The sequence below is a fragment of the Podarcis tiliguerta genome, assembly GCF_965153285.1.
Source record: "Podarcis tiliguerta genome assembly, chromosome: 8".
Taxonomy (NCBI): Eukaryota; Metazoa; Chordata; class Lepidosauria; order Squamata; family Lacertidae; genus Podarcis; species Podarcis tiliguerta.
The window spans coordinates 23084940-23100665 of record NC_139541.1 but is presented as its reverse complement, the minus strand read 5'-3'; the positions used below and the strand labels follow the sequence as shown (position 1 = coordinate 23100665).

The following is a 15726-nucleotide window of genomic DNA, read 5'->3' as shown; positions in this document are numbered from 1 at the left end:
TAAGGAGTCTCAAAGCGGCTAACATTCTCCTTTCCATTCCTCCCCCACAACAAACACACTGTGAGGTGAGCGGGGCTGAGAGACTTCAAAGAAGTGTGATTAGCCCAACGTCACCCAGCAGCTGCATGTGGAGGAGCGGAGACGTGAACCCGGTTCCCCAGATTACGAGACTACTGCTCTTAACCACTACACCACACTGGCTCTCAACCCAAAAAGCTTTCAACCCACTGAAAGGAATGGGCACATGTAACTTAAGTTCAGCTATCTATTTAACAGGATTTGTACCATGCTTGATTGTTGAAACCACTAAGCATATTTTACATTAAGCAGAAGATACACTTCGAAATTATATCTCACAAGAAGCAAAAGGCAAGCTGATTCCAAATATGAAGAAAACCAGTAGCTTAAGTTGAAAAAAAAATGTTTAAAATGACATTTGTAAAAAAAAATAATCAGAAGCATTTCTGTTAGGGATTGTAGGACAAGGCCTGCCAAGAAAAACAAAGAACTTATTTATGTATGCTACAACAGCAGCAAGAGTCTTGATAGCACAAGGATGGAAGAATGAGGAAATCCCAATGAAAGAACAGTGGCAAGAAAAATGGATGAGCTACGCAGAGCTGGCTAAATTGACATACAAATTGCGGGACAAGGACAATTGTGACTTTAAGGAAGAATGGGAGCTTTTTACAAGTTACCTAAAAAGACAACAAAATGAATTGGACTCCTTAGCAGATTTTGAATAAACAGACACAAATTTATTGGTTGATAACAGTAAGGATATGTATAATTTTATAACATGCAGAGAATAATATGTGTTGAGAAATCAGGGGGAGGAGCTGAGGGAAGTCTCGGGGGGGAGGGTTTGAAGGGGGAAAGGGGAGAAATAATGAATATGATATGTTTTGATCATTTGTTATCTTGAAATTGTTAATAAAAACATTTTAAAAAAGAAAATGAAAACCAGTAGTTAGACATATACATTATCCAAAGAAGAAAATAACATTTGAAAATGCATGTCGGCTTAACCCATTTGAGTAATTGCGATGGGTCCAGTTTGAGTAGGACTGAGTTGGATATGGCCCATTTTGCTATATTGTAACCCACTTTGGGATTATTTTACAATCATGGAGTCGGAAGGGACCACCAGGGTCATCTAGTCCAACCTCCTGTCATGCAGGAATCTTTTGCCCAGCGTGGGGCTCGATTCCGTGACCCTGACACGAAATCTCATGCCCTACTGACTGAGCTATCCCAGACGAAAAGTGGGAAACAAACAAACAAATAAATAAATAAAATCAAGGAAGATAAAAGGTCATTTTAAAGAATTATAAAAAGTTTATGGATATACAAGCAAATTAGTCCATTCATTTGCTGCATTTATTGCAGCAGTCAAGAACCCACAGTTTCCACAAAGTAGCAATCTTACTCATCCTATTAATCACTGGTTTAAATTGCATTTCCCAATGCTAGTCCCACATATGTTTCCCAAACAATGGTGCAACTAATTTAATTTGCAAACAAAGGCAGGCGTTTGTTTCTTGACCCTGTTGTCTGAAAGCAGAAAGGTTCACAGAATTGCAGACCCTGAGAGTCATCTAGTCCAAGTCCCTGTAATGCAGGAATGAAAGGGTTATACCAGTGGTCCTCAAACATTTTTCTGTTGGTCGCACTTTCAGAATAAGAATTTGCTCATGCAAAATCAATTTTCTTATTGGTAAGAAATACCCTGGAAACCAAAAGAAAAATCTCCTAGCAGTGTTTGATTCCGAAAAGATACAGCATCTCTCCATATTCTTCAGCTAAACAAAATTATTTTGATACTACACTATACTACACTGAAATATTTAAATGTTTCTTTGATCGTTCTTCACCCCCCATCATTCTGCCCAGACACTGAGGTCCAGCACCGAGGGCCTTTTGGCGGTTCCCTCACTGCGAGAAGCCAAGTTACAGGGAACCAGGAAGAGGGCCTTCTCGGTAGTGGCACTCGCCCTGTGGAACGCCCTCCCACCAAATGTCGAAGAGAAGAGCAACTACCAGATTTTTAGAAGACATCTGAAGGCAGCCCTGTTTAGGGAAACTTTTAATGTTTAATAGGTTATTGTATTTTAATATTCTGTTGGAAGCCGCCCAGAGTGGCTGGGGAAACCCAGCCAGATGGGCGGGGTATAAATAATAAATTATTGTTGTTATTATTATTCCTGCCATCCTCTCTTGCCACACCAGTGCGGTATACCACACACTTTGAGAACCACTGGATTATACATTAGCGTTTGCAGGTAGGCTCTGATGCTCAAGGCAGGCTTGGGACTGATGGATCAATGCCTTATCCCATGCTACCTAAAAGATTCCCTGTATCAACCTGCCCAGGTGATCACCTTTTTTTAGTCCAGCCAACATCAGAGGCACAGTGGGTGGTGACACAAAGGAAAGCTTTGTCTGAGGCCGCTCCTGTGTTGCAGAATCCCTTCCCTGAAATGCTCTTAGACTGGTTTGCTCCTCGTTATCCTTCTGCTGGCAGGCTTAGACCTCCTTGTTCCAAGAAGCCTTTGGAAACTAAGGAGCAGACAATGCTAACTGCCAGGCTGCTGGCAGGGCAAGTTATAATTTGATTGCTGGTTCTAAATGTGTTCTTTATGTACATTATTTTAATTATTGCTTATAACTAGCTTGTTTTTATTGCTTTGTATTTTATAATGTTTCTCATATGTTGGAAGCTTCCTTGAATCCCAGTTTGGGAGAAAGGCAGATAGGAATATGTTAAAGAAATAAATCGGTGGCATAACTAAGGGCATTTTAGCCAGGAATTTTGCCCGGAGTGAAGCCTTCAGAAGGCACCATAGCTGCTCTCAGCCTCCCACCAATTTTACTGTCTGGGCTTCTCTTCTGCCCTGTCCTCCCTTCCCAGGAACCCTCCCCTGCGACTCCTATTCACCCCCAAATATCCTGTTGGATATTTTGTTGCTTAAATTATGTTGGAAACCAATAAAAACTGTGTGTGTTTGTGTGTATTCAAATATCATATTACCTACTTTTTATGCCCTTCAAGAACAAACTTGTTGAGCTGTGTGTGTGTGTGTGTGTGTGTGTGTACATGTGCATGCAATCATACATGGGATGGTGCTGATCTGAGTCTTTGACCTGGGTGAAAGAAATCCTTGTTTTGTCCCTGAATAAATAATGCATTGTTTGGTTTATATTATGTTAGCTCAGAGTAGGCAAGATGGCAGACAAATTTGTCTAGCCGGGTTCTACCATAACCAGCAACCTCTCTCGATGCTTAGCTGGACAAGCATATTGGCAAGGCAATTATGGCAATGGCTCACCTCTCCAAAAGGGTATGGGAGAATATGATACTAACATCCAATACCAAGATGAAGGTCTACCAAGCTAATAATAATAATAATAATAATAATAATAATAATAATAATATATTATTTATACCCCACCCATCTGGCTGAGTTTCCCCAGCCACTCTGGGCGTCTCCCAATCGAGTGTTAAAAACAATAAAGCATTAAATATTAAAAACTTCCCTAAACAGGGCTGCCTTCAGATGTCTTTTAAAAATAGGATAGTTGTTTATTTCCTTGACATCTGATGGGAGGGTGTTCCACAGGGCAGGCACCACTACCGAGAAGGCCCTCTTTCTGGTTCCCTGTAACCTCACTTCTCACAATGAGGGAACTGCCAGAAGTCCCTCGGTGCTGGATCTCAGTGTCTGGGCTGAATGATGGGAGTGGAGACGCTCCTTCAGGTATACAGGACCGCTTGTGTGTTGAGCATGCTGCTTTATGGAAGTGAGTCAAGCAATGCCACAACACCTTCCACATGCACTGTCTCAGGAGGATTTGGGGTATCACATGGCAGGATAGAGTCCCAAACAAAGTTGTGAAGGTTGGCAACATCAACCCAGCCGTGTGATAATCCCTTGCAGACAACCACAGTGCCTGGAGACAGACAGTCAGGTTGTGTCCATAGCAGTGACCAGAGGATGAATGTTCCCTGGGAGGAGCTCAGAGAGAAGAAACACCATGGTGTATCTACAGCAGCACAACCGGATGCCTCCATCTGCCCCAGATGCAACAAAACATGTCTCTCCTGCATTGGTCCCTACAGCCACAGCAGGCACTGCGACCTCCCAACAGTTTGACCTCACAATCAAAGGCACACTCTTCCATTGTCTCCCGAGACAGATGCATGCCAACAATTTGGTTTCTATTATGATAGCCCTGCTCGGAGTAGACACACTGAAATTGGTGAGCATGACTAACTTAGGTGCATTCATCTCAATAGGTCTACTCTGTGTTGGATTTAATGGGATACAACCATTTGTACTACACCATTTGTTTAGGGGGGGTTTTGGTGAGTGGCAGGGGGCCTTAGCCAACACCGTTTCTTTAGAGATGTAATGTGGGCTCAACATTTCAGGAGAGGGTGGGACAAGGCAATTTGTTTCCTTGTCCCTTTGCCTTATAAAGATTTGACAAATTCCACTACACTTTCCGCAATCTGATCTGACGACGGAAATGACAGATTCCCATAGCCGAAACAAACGGCCACCGCATGAAAGCCATTTGCAAGATGGACCCATTTTACAGACACACCATTGTCCTCTAACCGCTTCTTGTACAGAAGCCCGTCATCCCTAAGCACATCAAACTCACAGGTCAAAAGGTATGTCTGTGGAAGCTTGCAGATGACAGCATCTTCAGCAAAAAGTGGTGAAAACGTCAACTCCAATATTTGTTTCATTTCTTCATACACCTTAGGTTTAAATTTACATATTTTGGGGTCTTGCGGTTTGTAGCCTCTGACTTTGAATTCTTCAGGAATGAGGTCTCCATTTACCCATTTCTGGTACTTCAGTCTGATATGCTCAGGAACATGGCAGCCTTCCAGGACATCATTTGCAAGGCAAGTATTCTTATTCAGGTAAAGGCATACATAATGGCCTATCACCTGCCTGAACAAGATAGGCACATGGCTGTTCTGCTGATAGGAAGGCAGGTTGAAGTCCATTCCCTGCAGTGCTGGATAAATCAACATCTGGGCATGAACCTTGGGGAGATCATTCCTGTCCACCAGCAACTGGCAAAGTCGGGCGGCAAAATTGCCCCCACAGCTGTCCCCCCCAACAATAATACGGGAGGAGTCCACATGATAATCAGCAACATTCCTCATGAAGTACACAAGGGCCCTGAGACATTCGACATACTGGTTTGGGTAAGGGTTCTCTGGACCAAGCCCATACCTGGAGAGAAAAAAAAGGGGTGTCATTGCTTCTTATCATATGTGCAGAAGAATTATTATCCTGTTTTCAATTGGTGGTAAAGGTAAAGGGACCCCTGACCATTAGGTCCAGTTGTAGCCGACTCTGGGGTTGCGGTGCTCATCTCGCTTTATTGGCCAAGGAAGCCAGCGTACAGCTTCTGGGTCATGTGGCCAGCATTACTAAGCCGCTTCTGGTGAACCAGAGCAGCGTACGGAAATGCCGTTTACCTTCCCGCCAAAGCGGTACCTATTTATCTACTTGGACTTTGACGTGCTTTCGAACTGCTAGGTTGGCAGGAGCAGGGACCGAGCAATGGGAGCTCACCCCATTGCGGGGATTCGAACCGCCGACCTTCTGATCGGCAAGTCCTAGGCTCTGTGGTTTAACCCACAGCGCCACCCGTGTCCCTTTCAATTGGTGGTAGAGGTACTGAAATTAGAACTAGGGGCTGATCCTCCAAGATCAGTGCAGCCACGGGCATGGAGGTGATCTTGAGTACTCAGAAACATTTGGTCTCTCTTTTAAATAAACATCCTAGTTCAGAAAACATACCATGAACCCAGTAAAGGGGGGGGGGGAGGTAAAGTACCCCTGGACGGTTAAGTCCAATCAAACACCCTTTACCTTCCCGCCACAGTGGTATTTATTTATTTACTTGCACTGGTGTGCTTTCGAACTGCTAGGTTGGCAGGAACTGGGATAGAGCAACAGGAGCTCACTCTGTCAAGGGGATTCAAACTGCCGACCTTCCGATCGGCAAGCCCAATAGGCTCAGTGGTTTGGACCACAGCGCCACCCGCATCCCTAGTAAGGTCTGGCGAAGGCACACATGTTCCATTTTTAAGCTATGAAATAGAAAACCTTGGTGTGAGGAGGGAGATGCAGACAGACTAGAGAGCGAGTTTGATGGTCACAGCTGGCTCTTACAAGGTAAGAGGTAAAACATGGAGAAAGTTTTTTCTTGCTCTCTTGTGATGCTAGAACTCGTAGACATTCAATGAAGCTGAATGTTGGAAGGGCTCTTCACGCAGAGCATAGTTAATCTACGGAGTGCTATCCCACAGGAGGCAGTGATGGCCACCATCTTGGATGGCTTTAAAAGAAGATTGGACAAATTAATAGAGGAGGGGGCTATTGAGGGCTACGCTCCAAAATGTCTCTGCTCTGTTTCCACAGTTGGATATGCAATGCTTCTGAATAGGACTTGCTGGAAGACCCACAGAAGGGCAGAGTGCTTTTATATCCTCAAATCCTTCTTGCTGGTTCCCACAGACATCTGATCGGCCACCTCACCAGAATCAACCTACACATGAGGCTGGGTGAGATGGCTGCCTCAGGCGGCAACCCTGAAGGGGCAGCAAACCCATTCCTGCATGCAGCTTTGCCGCTGGTCTCCCTTGTGTCTAGGGGGACTAGCAACAGATCTCTCTGGAACGCTTCCCCTGTTGCTGAGTTAGAAAGAGGAGAGCAGGGGAGACTCCTTTAGGAGCTTGCATTCCCATCACAGGTGCAGCAATGGGTGTTTCGCCACAGGTGCTGAAATGCCTTGGGTTTTAAGAGCGTAATCAGGGAGCAATGGCAAGATGGAGATGGCACTTACCTAACAGCTACAATCACCACTCCACATTCCTTGACAATATGCCGCAATAATCTCTCGTAGCCCTCTAAAAGTGAGACAGTTGAAATGCATACAAGGTCAATCAAACCAACTATAGCCCCTTAAACCGTTTGCAGAGAGATGGCCAGGTGATGTCCTAAAGCGAGGGGTGGGGGGGGGGATCTTTTATTCTCAGCCCAGGTCCTAGATTCCCTCTTAGGAAACTTTCTAGGAGGCAGCCCTGTTTAGGGAAGTTTTTAATGACTCATGTTTTAATTTATTTTTAATCTTTGTTGGAAGCTGCCCAAAGTGGCTGAGTAAACCCAGTCAGATGGGTGGGGTATGTATGTATAAATAAATAAATAAATATTATTACAATTATTATAATTATTATTATTATTAGAGGGCACAGGCTAAGGGTGGTGGGGAGGGCCTGATGCAAACATCCAACAATCAACCAACCAAACAAATTAGGTGGAGCAATGGACAAAGTTCTTACATTTGTAGTGCTGTAGGCTACATTCCAGCCAGAGGTAGACTTAGAGGTCCATGCAGATAGTCAAGCAGGAAGCTTCATCACAGCTCAGGACACTTAGGATCATGGAATTGTGCAGTTGGAAGGGACCATGAGTGTCATCTAGTCCAACCCGCTGCAGGAATCTTTTGCCCAACATGGGACGTGAACCCGTGACCTTGAGATTAAGAATCTCATGCTCTACTGAGTGAGCTATCCCCGTATATTTGAGGAGAGCATGGAGCAGAGCAAGGGAAAGATGTGGTCTAAGGAGAGGGGGTGTGGGTTAGGGATAGGCAGTCGAGAAGTAATAAGCTTCTACAAAAGCAGGGCAGACAAGCAGAATATGCAGGGTGTGAATGAATCACAGAATCATGGAGCGGGAAGGGATCCTAGGGATCGCCTAGCTCAACCCCCTGCAAAGCTGGAATCACAGCTAAAGAATCCCTGACAGACGGCCACCCAACCTCTGTTTAAAAACCTCCAGTGGAGAGAAAGAAAGAGTTGGACCTTAAGGGTAGGTCACAACTTTTTCAGCACACCTCTGCAGCTCCCCCCCCCACTGAAAAAACTAAATCACCCAAAAATGTAGCACAGCACTGATGGGGTTTCATTTTCGTTTTGACCTAAAAATAACACTCTGTAATTTTGTTTGCTCAGTCGTCATCTAAAGAAGCCTTTTTTTCTTACCAGGACTTCCAAAGACACCAGACCCTCCATGAATAAAAACAAAAGCTTTCCTTTTCCCAGTAGTTGTTTTCTTAGGCTGATAAACCCTGACCGGCACCTCGTCAAACTGCTGGTTCTGAATTAGAAGGGATGCATCCGGGAGGAGTGGGAATCCATTTGCTACAAGTCTCAAAAGATCCAAAACAGAGAACAGTCCCAGTTTCTTCCCAATTGCTCCCTGTTTGCAAAAAGAAAAAGGGAAAAAAAGATGTGAACTATTTGTTTGAAAAGGTCAGATGACTATAGAGTTGCAATAAATGGAACCGCCGCTGCTGCAACATCTACATGGAAAGTTGGGAGAGACTCTGGAAGGAAGACATCAAAATTACAGCATGTTATGATTTAACATGCAGGTGGCGCTGTGGGTTAAACCACAGAGCCTAGGACTTGCCAATCAGAAGGTCGGCGGTTCGAATCCCCGCGACAGGGTGAGCTCCCATTGCTAAGTCCCTGCTCCTGCCAACCTAGCAGTTCGAAAGCACGTCAAAGTGCAAGTTGATAAATAGGTACCGCTCTGGCAGGAAGGTAAATGGTGTTTCCGTGCGCTGCTCTGGTTCGCCAGAAGCAGCTTAGTCATTCTGGCCACATGACCTGGAAGCTGTATGCCGGCTCCCTCGGCCAATAAAGCGAGATGAGTGCCGCAACCCCAGAGTCAGCCACGACTGGACCTAATGGTCAGGGGTCCCTTTACCTTTACCCTTTTATGATTTAAGGAAAATTGCATGAAAATGCTTTCCAGGTGGCATCTAATGCCTGTTAAGCTTGCCAAAATGTTCAGATCTAAGACAAATGCTTGCTGGAAATGCAGGGAGGCTGAAGGCACATGGATCCACATGTGGTGGAACTGTAAAAAGATCAGACAATTTTGGGAAATGATTTATAATGAGCTCAAGAAAATGTTCAAATGCTCCTTCCCTAAAAAACCTGAAGCCTTCCTGCTAGAAATTATGGGTAATGAAATCCCCAAAAGATTCAGGAGAGTCTTTATGTATGTTATAGTTGCTGCTAGTATGCTAATTGCAAAAGACTGGAAGGGAGAGATTCCATCTAAATTAGAAAGGCAAAACAAAATAAGAGAGTACGCTGAGCTGGTGAGATCAGAAAGGTTAAGAGATGTTACAGATGAAAAATGTATCCGAGAGTGGGATACATACAGAGTATATGTAAAAGAACACTGTCAAAAAATCAATTGGCTGGTCTTGATTGAGCTTTGGTGTGTAACTAGGTTAATTTTATAAAATAAAATTTATAATAAGTCAAATAACATAGAGAAAGTAAAGTTTAAGTGCATATTTAAGGAACTTAATTTGGGAACGCAAGGGGAAGATTGGAGGTCTTGTCAAATCTACAAAAGCAAATATTAGTTAAAGAATGAATAATTGTTTATTTGTATTTCTCATTTTGCCTGTAACATCCATTATAAAGTTTTCAACCAATAAAGCATAAAAAAGAGTTGCAATAAATGGAAAACTGAAACAAGCAGAATCCTGTTTGTGTTTTGCCATCAACTTGCCCTCCCTTTCATTTCCATTATACAAATCAAATTTGGGGAGCCAGTGGCAGGATTTCAACTCAGATCAGTTGCAGCCAGCATGGCTGAAGGTTGCAGATGATACTAAACAGGTAAGGTGACAGGTAAGGACACAAGAAGACTAGCTCGATGGTTTATCCGGTCCTCTGTCTTGTACTGGAGAGTTGTAGTGGGACCACAATACGTGGTCAGAGGGAGAAGAGGGAGCAGAAGAGGTGTCGGGAGCTGAAGAGGTAATAGGGTTTGGTGAGCAGAAAGAGTCCAGAAGCAGAGGTAGAAGCAAAGGCTACAAGGGAGGGAGGCCAAGCAGGCTGCCGAAGAAGACAGTGAGTCTTCTCCTCCTGCTGCAATCAGCTTCCTTCTCCCCTGGTTTCCCAGGACCAGAAGAGGTATGAAGGGAGCAGAGAAGAGACAGATAAGGCAATGGAGTCTCAGATTGCTTGAGAAGGACCTGGGTGGGGAAACAAGCAAACATGCACCAGAAACTGAGGCAAAAGTAGAGTGAAGTTAAGATTGGAAAGGTGAGAAAACAAAATTGACAGTTCCTCCCATTCCAGTTCAGACCAAGAGTACATCTAGTTCAACCCTACCCTGCTAATGTTCTCAAATAGTTAATAGGCACTGCTAGACTTTCCCTGACCCTGGAGGCTATAATACCATTCCGCAATAGGCTTAGGAGTGCAGGAATCTTTTGCCCAACATGGGGCTTGAACCTATACCTCTGAGATTAAGAGCTTCTGAGTACTCAGAATTAAGGAACACTTACCAGAGGGAACAAGGAGATGAATATAATATGACAAAGACGGAGCTTTAATGGCTGGTCAATTCCAGGAGGCAAGACAGCTTGGGCAAAGTGGGTGACAGTGGAGACCAGAAACAAGGCTGGATAGACGCAAACTGTAACAAGAGCAGATGCTACGAACCTGCCAAAGGACATCCTTCCACTTTGCTGTGGCCAAAGCAAATGTTGTGGTTATGGCAGCTCCTCCTGCCGTGTCAACCAGTTGTTTCTTTATGTAGGCGATGAAAGAGCTTCGACACATATTTGTCATAGGGCAAAAGGTCTCGTGGACAAATTAGAATAGACAGTATCAGCCTGGCTCCACCTCTGCCCACGATGCAAAACACCCATATGACAACAAAGAGCTGCTCATCAATAAATCAAAGGAGGTTGCAATGGGGAGCAAGTTAGATAGGAAAAATGGACTTCATTTCTAAGGAAATTAATATTCCAAACTTTATTATTTATTAAATTTGCACTCATATGTTTATATAGAAAAATAGACAGAGATATGAAGAGGGCAGGGATGGGGAACCTGTGGCCCTCCAGATGTTGCTGGACTACAACTCCCATCGCTCTTGGCCATGCTGGCTGGGGCTCATGGGAGCTGAAGTCCAAAATCATCTGCAGGGACACAGATATTGCTCATCCCTGCTTAGTCTAGAAGAGTGTTTCCCAGACTTGGGTCTCCAGCTGTTTTTGGGATACAATTCCCATCATCCTTGGTCACTGGTCTTGCTAGCTAGGGATGATGGAAGTTGTAGTCCAAAAACAGCTGGAGACCCAGGTTTGGGAAACACAGGTCTAGAAAGTGTGTGTCTCTCTGTATTTATACACGGACATCACCATTAGTGTGCAGGTTGCTTTATAGAAGACAAGAGAACAGATCCTTCTCATGAGGTCATTTCAGCATAATAGGTTGCAGCCAACATTAGTCCTATTCAGAGTAGACCTAGTGAAGTCAAGTGAGATCTAAGGAGGAATTAGTAGGATCCTAACCTAAAATGGGCACTGTCATGCTGTTTAGATCCATTCCAATCCAGCCTGGCCATAGAACTGAATTGGCCTTGGTCACCCTGATGCAGAGAGCGGGATTACTGGAGTACAACCTTGCTCCTGCTTCTTACTCTCTCATCAGCATTCAATATCATCGACCATGGTATCTTGCCTACACAGGATGCATCCACCCTGAAGGAGCAGGTTCGCAGTTTGGGGTGCTTCTGCCAAGTGCTTCTGCCAAGTTGACCAAGTGTGGATGGTTTGACAGCTTCAGCCATTCCTGGACCTGTAAAGCCTTGCCACAGGAGTTCACACACTGGTTACATAAGGACCGGATTCCTGCATGCCCTGAACCCCAGTGTACCTGGCAACCAGTCCCACTGATGTACACAGTCCCAAGAACAAATGCTAGTGAGTGGTCCAGCAGTCTAACAGGTCCAGGTTCAATACAGCCAGCCATGTCAGGCCAGGTACCCGCCTCTGCAGCCAATCCAGGTTCAGGGAACCTGGAGTTCAGTCCCCCAAAGCACAGTCCCATAGAATTTTTAGGCCTGAGAAAGAGGACGTCTCTGGGACGTATGGCAACCCCACACCACTTTGGGGGTGACATAATACCCAGTCTGCAATTGTTGAGTGTCGCAGCACCTACACTTTGGAACTGCCTGTCTATTGAGATTATAGGTGCCTTCACTGTACTAGTTGCCTTCTTCTTTAGACAAGCCTGCCTAGATGCTTAGGAAGTTGAGGTAATTTTAATCTGCTTTAGTATATTAACTATTGTATTTTAACCACTGCATTGTTTTAAAATATTAGGTACCCCCCCACGCCTTGATTTTCTCCTTTTATCTTTTTGCAAACTGCTTTGAGGTTGGTGTGTGTGTTTAAAACACAACAATATAAGCATTTTCTGAAACAAACAATAAATAAATGCTGCCTGTGTGGCAGTGTTCGTTGTTTACAAAAGAAAGTAATAATAGTAGACCTGTGCTAGTGAGCTAATGGATTCTCCATAGAATGTAGGACAAGCCAGATCAAAGGAGCATTTCTGTAGTATTAGAGCAGTTGGCTTATTTCTCCTAACTACAGCCTGCCTCTGGATGTGGAATGACCAGGTGATGAGTCCTGTCCACCCACCACATAATTGCCATGACAAAGAGCAGGCTCTGTTGGTGGCATGTTCCTTGGCTCAACAGTGCCAGGAATGGAGCCCATCTGATATAGCTACAGCATAATGTTTGATAGAGCTGGCTGTAAACATTCAGAAACATCCAAGAAAACTGGATGTTGGAAAATACTGTCTGGATTAAAAGATTTCCTTCTTCATGCTGTGCTTAGTTATGTCAGTTTGCATGTCTTAGTACAGAAAGTATTGATCTGATGTGTAGAGATCTTTCCTATTCTAATTAATTCAAGAGGGTTCTAGAAGCTTCTGGAAGCTTCTCTGTGTGAAAGAAGCAGGCAGAAGGTTCGTGATGTTTGGGTTATTCCTTCAGAGAAGCTGAGTACAGCTGGCTTAAACTGGTTCCCTTATCTCTTTCTGTCAAGGTCATGCTGACTATAAAAGTAAGGCCAGAAGGAGCCTGGGTTTCACTTTCTCATTCTATCTCTTTTCCTTCTGGTGTGGTGTTCTGTACATAGTATGCTTAGTGTTAGGGTTTAGACTTATTATAAGTTATTGTAAGTTTAAGTAAAGTCTGCTGCAACTGGATTTCTTATGGACAGTGCCAATCCTGAATGTATTGGATTTGTGACCATTATGCTCATTTGCCTTCAGTGGGAGTAAAGCTCTCCTGGATGAAATGCAATTGCCTCTGGTCTATAGTTTGGGAATCCTTTAACATGTTTAGGTTGTTACTCTGCTAACTATACATTGGAATCTACTCTGGATCAATATTGAGTAGAATTCCACAAGAAGTTAAATCATGGAACTCGCTCCCTCAGGAGGCAGGGATAGCTGTAAAAGAGAATTAGGCAAATCCTTGGAGGAGAAGACTACTAGCCACATTGGCTGTGCTTTGCCTCCATAGCTGGTGTCAGCAATGGCCTGAATGCTAGCTGCTGGAAGCCACAAGAAGGGAGACTGCTTTTGGACTACAATTTCCATCATCCTTGACCACTGGTGCTGCTAGCTAGGGAGGGTGGGAGTTGTAGTCCAACAACAGCTGGAGACCCAAGTCTGGGAAACTGTGGTGTATCTCCTACCTGAAGATGCTAGGGATTGAACCTGGGACCTTCTATATACAAAGCAGATGTTCTGCAACTCTCCCTGAATGGTACGTGTGAAGACTAATATCATGCTCCCATTAGATGACAAGAAGTCCTAGATTGCAAAACACACCAAGCCATGTCATTATCAGGCCAAACAGTCTTATAAAGGTGTTGTATTTGCATATGTGCTTATCAGTTCTTAATTAATGAGGCCATGTATAAACCAAGCCAAGGATGAACTACAGTCCTATGAACATGTCCTCTCTCAAAAGCCACAATGAGTTCAAGCACGTTCTACAAACCAGTGAGTGTCTTTAAGTCAGGGGTCAGAAATCTGTGGCTCTCCAGATGTCTGACTTGCAAGTCCCATCATCCCCAGCCAGCATGGTCAATGAGTAGGGACGATGAAAGTTGGAATCCAACCACATTTAGAAGGCTACAGGCTGTTTAGACACATTGCATTCTTAGGGTTCATCTACTCAGAGTAGCCCCCTTGAAATTAATGATTTCAATGGGTCTACACTGAATAGGACACACCCTTTAATGAGTATTTGTTCTGTTCATTTCAGTTTCAGCCAAAGTTGTGCTTTAAAAAACAAAACAAAGTCTGGCAATCAAGCCTTGTGAAGAATGATTGAGGGAGTTGGGTATGTTTAGTCTGGAGAAGGGAAGACAGAGGTTTTCTTCAAATATCTGAAGGGCTGCCACATGGAAGACGGAGAAGGCTTGTTTTCTGCTGCTGCACAGCTTAGGACCTGAAACAATGGACTCAAAGGACAAAACAGGAGATTCTGTCTAATATTAGGAAGAACTTTCTGATGGTAAGAGCTGTTAACAGATTCCCTTGGAAGGTGATGGGATCTCCTTCCTTGGAGGTTTTCTTAAGCAGAGGTTGGATGGCCTCCTGTCAGGGATGCATTAGTTGAGATCCCAGCATTGCCAGGGGGATGGACTAGATGGTCCCTTAGGGTCCCTTCCAACTTTTCATACCTCACAGTACTGTTGTGGGAATGAAAATGGGAAAGGTAAGAACCTTGGAGGAAAAGTACCGTATTTTTCGCTCCATAAGACGCACTCAAAAACTAAGGGGAAATGTCTGTGCATCTTATGGAGCGAATGTGTGGTCCCTGGAGCTAAATTGCCAGAGTGCGGCATGCTCCTGAGCTGCTCTTTGGGGCTGGCAGGGGAAACCCGGGCTTCCCCCTCGAGCCCTGGGAGCAGCGGGCAGGCTGTGCGCAGATGCCCTGCGCTCCTGAGCAGCTCTGGGGTAGCCCGTGAAGCCTCCGCAGGGCAGTGGGATGAAGGCTCCCCGCTGCCCTGCGGAGGCTTCGTGGGCTACCCCAGAAGCCAGAACAGCTAGAGGGAGTGCTGCGCAGTGCTCCCTCTAGTTGTTCTAACTTCTGCCTTAGCGGCGTGAAGCTTCCACAGGGCTGCAGGGAGCCTTTATCCCGCTACCCCGAGGAGGCTTTGTGCGGCTATCACTGGCTTTTGCGGGAGTGAGGGAAGGGACAGAGCATGAGGCTCTTGTGGGACGTGGGGGGAAAGTCAGGAGGCTTGCTTTTGCTGAAGCCAGGAGGGCAAGAGGGATGGGTGCGCACCGATCCCGCTTGCTCTCCTGGCTTCAGGGATAGCCCCGCAAAGCCTCCTGAGCGGAGAGGGAGGAGCGCTCCCTCTTCACTCATGAGGCTTTGCGTTGCTTTCTTATTTCTTGTTATCCTCCCCTAAAAACTAGGTGCGTCTTATGGTCCGGTGCGTCTAATAGAGCGAAAAATATGGTAGGCTATAAATCAATAAAACAAGATGTGTCATCACAGCTTCCCCACGTGTATGTTTCATAGTTAATTACTGTTTCCGTACCTATGCTTAATGACCATGGTCACATCTGATACTTTAATCACAAGTTGAAAGCCATAAGGAGCAACTCTTGCAAAACCCAGTTGAATTACACAGAGTTTGCACAAGTGAGGCTTCTGGTAAATAGAACCTCCTGATATCATTGCACTCAGGAACTTCCTGGCACTGCTTTCCCTCCCATAAATAATCTCTTGGCCGTAAACTCTGATAATGAATGATTCCTTGATTTTAACAAGC

General features: G+C 44.8%; 1 protein-coding gene across 2 annotated transcripts; it reads right to left on the bottom strand.

Moving 5' to 3' along the window:
• Positions 1-736: 736 nt before the first annotated feature.
• Positions 737-10693, bottom strand: LOC310682895 (arylacetamide deacetylase-like 4). 2 transcript variants are annotated; one of them, XM_083452217.1, is made up of 4 exons: positions 10571-10693; positions 8078-8294; positions 6877-6940; positions 737-5255 (listed from the first exon to the last, which is right to left on the bottom strand). In XM_083452217.1, exons 1-4 carry the CDS (start codon positions 10688-10690, stop codon positions 4475-4477), a joined length of 1182 nt encoding a protein of 393 aa, XP_083308343.1. In that variant the 5' UTR covers positions 10691-10693; the 3' UTR covers positions 737-4474. The 2 variants fall into 2 exon arrangements, with proteins under 2 accessions (XP_083308343.1, XP_083308342.1); XM_083452216.1 differs by having other exon boundaries at positions 10414-10662.
• Positions 10694-15726: the final 5033 nt, after the last annotated feature.